Source organism: Panicum virgatum, chromosome 9N (assembly GCF_016808335.1).
Source record: "Panicum virgatum strain AP13 chromosome 9N, P.virgatum_v5, whole genome shotgun sequence".
Classification (NCBI taxonomy): Eukaryota; Viridiplantae; Streptophyta; class Magnoliopsida; order Poales; family Poaceae; genus Panicum; species Panicum virgatum.
This window is the reverse complement of record NC_053153.1, coordinates 10,464,030-10,471,153: the sequence shown is the minus strand read 5'-3', so window position 1 is coordinate 10,471,153 and position 7,124 is coordinate 10,464,030. Positions and strand designations below refer to the sequence as shown.

At 48.6% G+C, this 7,124-nt stretch overlaps 1 protein-coding gene across 1 annotated transcript; it reads right to left on the bottom strand.

Moving 5' to 3' along the window:
* Positions 1-676: 676 nt before the first annotated feature.
* On the bottom strand, positions 677-4,601 carry LOC120688902 (receptor protein kinase TMK1-like). The gene is made up of 2 exons (XM_039971253.1): positions 2,188-4,601; positions 677-1,434 (listed from the first exon to the last, which is right to left on the bottom strand). Exons 1-2 carry the CDS (start codon positions 4,553-4,555, stop codon positions 905-907), a joined length of 2,898 nt encoding a protein of 965 aa, XP_039827187.1. The 5' UTR covers positions 4,556-4,601; the 3' UTR covers positions 677-904.
* Positions 4,602-7,124: the final 2,523 nt, after the last annotated feature.

Below are 7,124 nucleotides of genomic sequence, written 5' to 3'. Positions count from 1 at the left end.
CGCTGTGGTCAGCCTTAGCGCGGGGGGGGGGGGGGTGTTTCAGTTAGCGCTGTGGTTTTTGGTTGCCGTCTGCGACGATCTGGGAGCAGTGGAGCACAGCTGAAGCAAGGGCGTGGGGCTGGAGCTTCAGGCCTTCAGCTGCCTCACATGAATTAGATATAGCAGCATGACGGATGGACGGGACCTGTGTCGGGATGCAGCTTTCTGCTCTGGAGATTGGAGCCGCATCTGGTGCCACCCAGGCTTCCAGCTACAGGTAGCAAGAGCCAAAAACCTGTTAGTTTTATTATGAGTACTTCCAACCAGGTTACCGTCACATGGCAAGGTATCTATCTGCTGGATGATTACGTACAGATCAGAGACCTGATCAAGACCAATATTTGAGTTGCTACATGTAGTGTCAGGTACTCGTCAACCTCGATGGCAATCCCAGAGAATAATAATAATAATAATAATAATAATAATAATAATAATAATAATAATAATAATAATAATAATAATAATAATAATAATAATAATAATAATAATAATAGGACCAGTGAAATGACCATAGCCGAGGCGCTGCTGCACAAGAACATGTATCAACTTCAGGGTGATGTTTTTTTGACGAATGGGATCACCTTCATTTGCAAATTGTCAATATTCGATACAACCAACAATCCTAGCATTCTTCTACTTAATCTTAGCAAACGACATATCCAGTTAGCGAAATTTGCAAACTTCAAGGCAATCAGTCAAGATCAATGCGTACATGATCAACGGGCAGCTAAATGGAATTACAGGGCCGAATAAAGAGACATTGGAGATTTGGGATGAAGAGACTAAAAGAATGAACACAAGGATTACTTCAGCCTTCTATTTCAACAGAAGCATAAGGTTTAGGCACACCCTACCAACTAGCTGTCTATCTTCCATCAGCAGAGGTGAACGACTCAGCAAATCCTGGAGGCCTTGTAGGGATGCTTGTCTGAGTGTTGTCCAAGCTTGCAACAAACGAAGAAGTCGCGCCATCAAAATGGCTGCTATCCTCGAAGGCTTGCCATTTCTTCAGCGCCTGAGGCAGCGTCATGTCAAGGTCGATACCATAGCTGTCGTCTGAGTCTGGATCGGTTGGTTTCCACACATCTGAAAGGGTAGAGAGCACATTGACAGCATGGCCCATGTCCGGTCTCTGGTGTGGTTCCCTAGCACAGCAGTGACCAGCAAGCTCTGAAACAGTGCAAACACTAGCAAATGTCTCCTCGTCAAGATCAATAACAGGGTCGATTGCTTTACGGAACGTGTCTTTGTTGAGCTGCATTCTCCTGAACCATGTAACTAAGTGCATGCTATCCTCAGGCTGAGTTTCATCAAGTGCCTTGCGTCCAGTAATCAGTTCCATCAAGATGACGCCAAAGCTGAAGACATCAGCTTTTGTCGTTACTCGTCCAGTAACTGCATATAAAATGCTTTTTGCGTTAAACAGATGTTCCAAATAGCACATTTGAATTCATGAATGGACAGCTTACAACATCCTGCCTGGCCCAAATTATCAATTCGGACAAAGCAGTAAAGATGATATAGTTATCAATTAAGGTTATCTTGTTTTCTAAAAGGAAGATGATGGGCAATGCTATACCGGTGGGCTCACTTATAAACTGCCCTGTTCTTATACTGTAATGTTTAGTGTCTGTGGAAACAGAATAAGTAATTCAACCATAGATCAACATTTGGAGTAGAAGATCAATTAAGACTTAAATGGACCTACCCAACAAGTAAACTATCCTATTTGATCTCTGAAAAGGTCAACCAAGACATAAAAAACAATGTTTCAGGTATCACATTTGAAATCTACACATCTTCTTAATGAGAACCTAAAGTATCTCTTATGGAAAGAAACATTTATGAGTCACAAGTCACTAACAGGGGCAATGCTAGACTATCCTAGGATGGCTCAATTCCACTATAACACAACTGGCTAATCATTTTGGAGGAAAGTTATATAATTCAATGATTCTGTTATGAATATACGACGTAAGTTAACTGTATTATGTTTGTTAATTGAAATGAACAACCATTTCAGTAGCAAGTTATTATTATGAGATTATTAAATGATATTATGGATGCACCGTAATTTAAATGTATCATGCTTGTTAACTGAACACAAAGTATCTATATACGTGAGCAGAAGAAATATAGGATGATCACCTGCATACTCTGGGGCGAGGTACCCAAACGTGCCAGCAAGTCTTGTTTCCACTGAGACACACTTCCCATCAGCTGGTGCAAGCCTGACCAATCCAAAGTCCGCCACCTTCGCCTTCATATCATCACCAAGAAGTATGTTTGATGGTTTCAAGTCTCTGTGGATGAAAGTCTGCTGAGCAAGGCTGTGCAGGTACTCAACACCCCTTGCAACATCAAGTGCAATGCTCAGTCGCTTTTTCCATTCCAATGGCCGCAGATTGTTCTCAGACCACTCAAACAGGTGTTGGCTCAGTGTCCCCTGTGGCATGTACTCGTACACAAGAATCCTCTCATTGCCATCAAGGCAATAGCCAAGCAGTGACACAAGGTTCCGGTGACGGACCTTGGTCAGCACAGCAATCTCTGATTTGAACTCATTTAGCCCCTTGTTACCCATCACACCAGCCTCCATCCGCTTCACAGCAATCTTTGTGCCATCGTGAAGCTCACCCTTGTAAACAGTGCCAAACCCACCTCGGCCTAAGATGTTATGCTCACTGAAGTTGTTGGTCACATTGCGGAGAACTTGGATTGAAATGACCATATTTCCACTTTCAACAACATGGATGTCCCGTGGACCACTGCTTGCTTGGCTATATGTCTCACTTGCTCGAGCACCGCCATTGGCATTTCCCCCTGCAACTGTGATTTTAACCATGTCATCTGAACCAGAGTGGCGGGGATGGATGACCATGGCATGTGGACTCTGCACCCTTCCGAAAGGCTTCTGCTTTCTCTTGTAGCAATAGAATCCTAGTGCAGCAACAAGGCCCAGTCCAGCAACTGCGCCAATCACTGAGCCTGCAATGACTCCAACAGAAGATGAAGAGGATCCCCCATTGTGTCCACTGCTTCCGTTACTGCCTTGCCCCGATGGACTGCCATTGCCAGTACCGCCTGATCCAGCTGTTGGTGCAGGAGCATCCTTGCCTATGTTTGGGTTGCCAGCAGTTTTCAACGTTACATTCTTGGAAGCAAAGGTAGGGAGCTTCCCATAAAGATTGTTGTTTGTCAAATCAACTTCTCTCAGTGAAGGCAACGAGGCAACTTCCTCTGGTACAGTACCAGTGATGTTATTATTAGCAAGAATCAGCACCTGAAGTGAGCCAATCTTCCCAATGGCTGGAGGGATACTCCCGCTGAGACCCATGTTGGCAAAAGACAACCTAGTAATGTTCCCTTTTGGATTGCATCCAACACCAACAAAAGTAGTACATGGATCATTCCCTATCCAATTTTCTGCAAGCGAGCTTGGGTACATGAAACCAGCAGCCACCTCAAGCAGCAGGCTCACACTGGGATCGCACGGCTTTCCAGGTTCCTGCAAGCAGAACCGCTCTGATGTTGCGACCAAGTCAGGTTTCAGATCACCAGAAAACTCAGGCATCGGCCCTTGCAGCAAATTATTCGTCAGGGTCAACTTCTTCAGAGATTTCAACTTGACAAGACTGTCTGGTACTGGCCCTGTGAGCTTGTTGTCGCGAAGTTGCAAATCCCATAGACTATCAAACCCTGTGAAGTCCGGCAAGGGCCCAGTGAAGGAGTTAGATTGCAGCCACAGCTGCTCCAGAGACGTGATGTTACTGACAAAGCTAATCGACCCATTGAAACTGCTCCCGTTCTGGTTATTGAGCCAGAGCTGCAGCAACTCCACGCCGGCCAGCGACGCCGGAACGGGCCCTGAGAGCTTGTTGTAGGACAGCGACAGCCGCTGTAGGCTCGCTATCGAGCCGAAGAAGTCTGGGAGCGTGCCGGAGATGTTGGCGCGGTTGGCGGAGAAGTTTCTGAGGTTGGTGCAGGCGGCAAGGTCGTCGGGGAGAGTCCACGGCGCGAACGGGTTGTTGTCGATGTCGACGGCCGTGAGCGCGGTGAGGCCCTTGAAGAAGTCGGCGGGGATGGCGGTGAAGTTGCAGTCACGGGCCAGAAGTACCTCAAGCGAGGAGAGCCCCGCGAGCGAGGGCAGCGGGCCGTCGAGGAAGTTCCCGTAGACCTCGAGGCGGGTGAGCGCGGTGAGGTTGCGCACCTCCGGGGCCAGGGTCCCCTTCAGGCCGCGCCCCCCGACCTGGATCGCGGTGACATGGCCCGAGTCGCAGGCCACCCGATCCCACGGCTTAGGGGAGCAGGGGTCGCCGGCGATGTCCCATCCCAGCGTCTTGTCCGCGCCCATCGCCTTCGCCACAGCCCGCATCGCCGCCACTTCCGACGCCGCGGCCTCCGCCGCCGCGCTGACCGCGAGCGCCATCAGGGCCAGCAGCGCGGGCGCGCACCACAGGCCGGCGGCGGCCGCCCGCCGCCGCCGCCGCGCGGGGGAGGCGGTGGGAGACGGCATTGCGTCAGAGAGAGAGGGTTGGGGGAGAAGAGAGAAGAGAGAGAAACAGGAGTAGTACAGGGTGGTGAGATTTTAAGGCCCGTTGGAACGCAAAAAAAATTTCGAAACAAACTTGCTAATTTGAAGTAGTAAATGAAATCTATTTATAAATTTTTTTCACGAATAGTTTGTAAATTGCGAGACGAATCTAGTGATTCTAATTAATTCATAATTAGCGGATGATCACTATAGTATCACTGTTGCAAATCATAGATTAAGTAGTCTCGTTAGATTCGTCTCGCGATTTACAGCACATTCATGTAAAAAATTTTGTAAATAAATTTCATTTAGTAGTCCATGTATGTGTCGAAAAATTCGATGTGACAGGAGTTTATAGAGTGAGAACTAAACAGGAGCTAAGTGAGGGGACGGGGGTAGTACAGGTAGGGATGGATCTAAACATCCGAATTCTTAGAACAAATTTGATATTTTAAAATAGATATGCTTAAAATTTTATGCTAATCTTTTTTTATAATATCAAGCATATTATTACACATAAGAATAAAATTTTGTATAAATTTTTTTATATATTATTTGCTCCCTACAATTAAAAAGGTGAAAAAAGATTCGTATCCGTATCCGATCCGTATTCGAATTTTTATATCTATTATTTGAGAATATATATGATAAATTTGAGGTTTAGTTTTTTTTGAATCTTTACAAGATCAATGTTAAGTACAAGACTATGAATTTACATAGTAAATTCAACATCTTATTTGTTCATAATCGAAGAAAAATGACCAAAAATCTGACATTCGAATAGACATCCGAATCCATCCTTAAGTACAGGGCACATGGGCAGAGGAGGGAGAGGGCCGGTGGCACATGCGTGGGCCCCGGCCGCCGTGTGTGCGGGGAGCGCCGATTCAGCTAGAGCTAGGGTGGCGGCCGCCCCGGTGTGAAAATGACGGGACTGCCCCCCTCGCGGCCGCGCCGGTTTTGAACCGGGTCTCGCGGCGCCGCGGCGAGGGCCGAGAGGGCACGAGAAGCGGGCAAGGAAGACGACGCCAGCTCACGGCCGCTGACGCGTGGGGACCACTCGGGGGGGCGGGCTGTAAAGCGCCGCGATCCCTGCACCAAAAGGCGGGGCGATTTGCGTCCGCCTCATCCCGCCTGTCTCCGGGCTGGAGCAGAGCTGGACGGCGCCGGGCCCAGCCGGCAGCGTCACGGGTGTTCCCTCACGCCGGCGGTGGGGGCTGCTGCTGCACTGGCGGCAGCGGAGGAGAGAGCGAGAAAAAAGGGCGAAGGGAATCCAAGACGGCTTCTCTTCTCCTCTCTCCCTCGTATGAGGTGGGGCCGGGGGTGGATGCCGTGTCGAACCACCGCTGGGTCCATGGGGGGTCCCGCATGTCAGTGTCCGGTAAGGACATGGAGTCACGGCCGCGTTGGCCGGCGTGCCGCGTCCGGCTCCGGCGTGAGGGCGGAGCGGCGAGAGGGGGAATGGGATCCCTTGCGGTTTGAATTCGTGTGGGCAAAAGGCACGGCCCCGCTTGGCTACGAGCCTTCGACGCCCTTTCCTTCGCTGCCGTGTGCCCGTCCGCCGCCGCTTTGCTCGCACGGCCACGGCGAGGGAGTGAAGGGCGGCTGTGCTGCTGCTGTACTGTACTATGCGCGGCCGACGAGTTAGGTCGGGCTTGGGCGGCGCCGGTGTGGCCACGCCACCGGTGGAGTGCCGGAGCCGCAAGACCGGTGTGTGGGTTCGCCCTTCGCCGCCGGTTGGTCGGGGAATGGACGCCGGCCGAAAACAAATTGTCTCCGGCCGAGTAGTTGCATTGGCATTTCGCCGGCGATGGATAAGGAGGGGGTACCCCAGCCAGGTTCAGCACGATAGAGATTAGAGACGATACTATTTGGAATGAAGATTTTTACAGTACTATTGGAAATTCTTGATCGCCGGTGATAATCTGGATTTCCGTGGCGGGTACTGGCCATCGTTCTCCGTGAAGATTCCACGGGCGTACGCCGAGAGGAGCAGAAAGGAACGGAGGCTGTGTTTAGTTCCAAAAAAAACTTCCCCACAAAGGCCCTGTTTTGTTCCCTTCAAAATTCCAAAATTTTACAAGATTCCCCATCACATCGAATGTTTTAACGCATGCATGAAGTATTAAATGTAGCTAAATAAAATAACTAATTACACAGTTAGATTGTAATTTGCGAGACGAATCTTTTGAACCTAGTTAACCCATGGCGGGACAATAATTATCAAATACAAACGAAAGTGCTACAGTGTTTTACACCCAAATCTTTACGCAACTAAACAAGGCCAAAATCCAAATTTTCCATCACATCAAAACATTAAATATAACAAATGACTCATGCATGGAGTACTAAATGAACTAATTGCATAATTTTAATATACGTTGCGAGACGAATCTTTTGAGCCTAATTAGGTCGTGGTAGGACAATATTTACCATAAACAAACGAGCTACAGTGCGCTACAGAGTTTTTTCTTGACTCTACAGTGTTTTTTTTCGGTGGAACTAAACACAGCCGGAGAGGAAATAGGATCCCCGCAGTATCTCGCGTTTC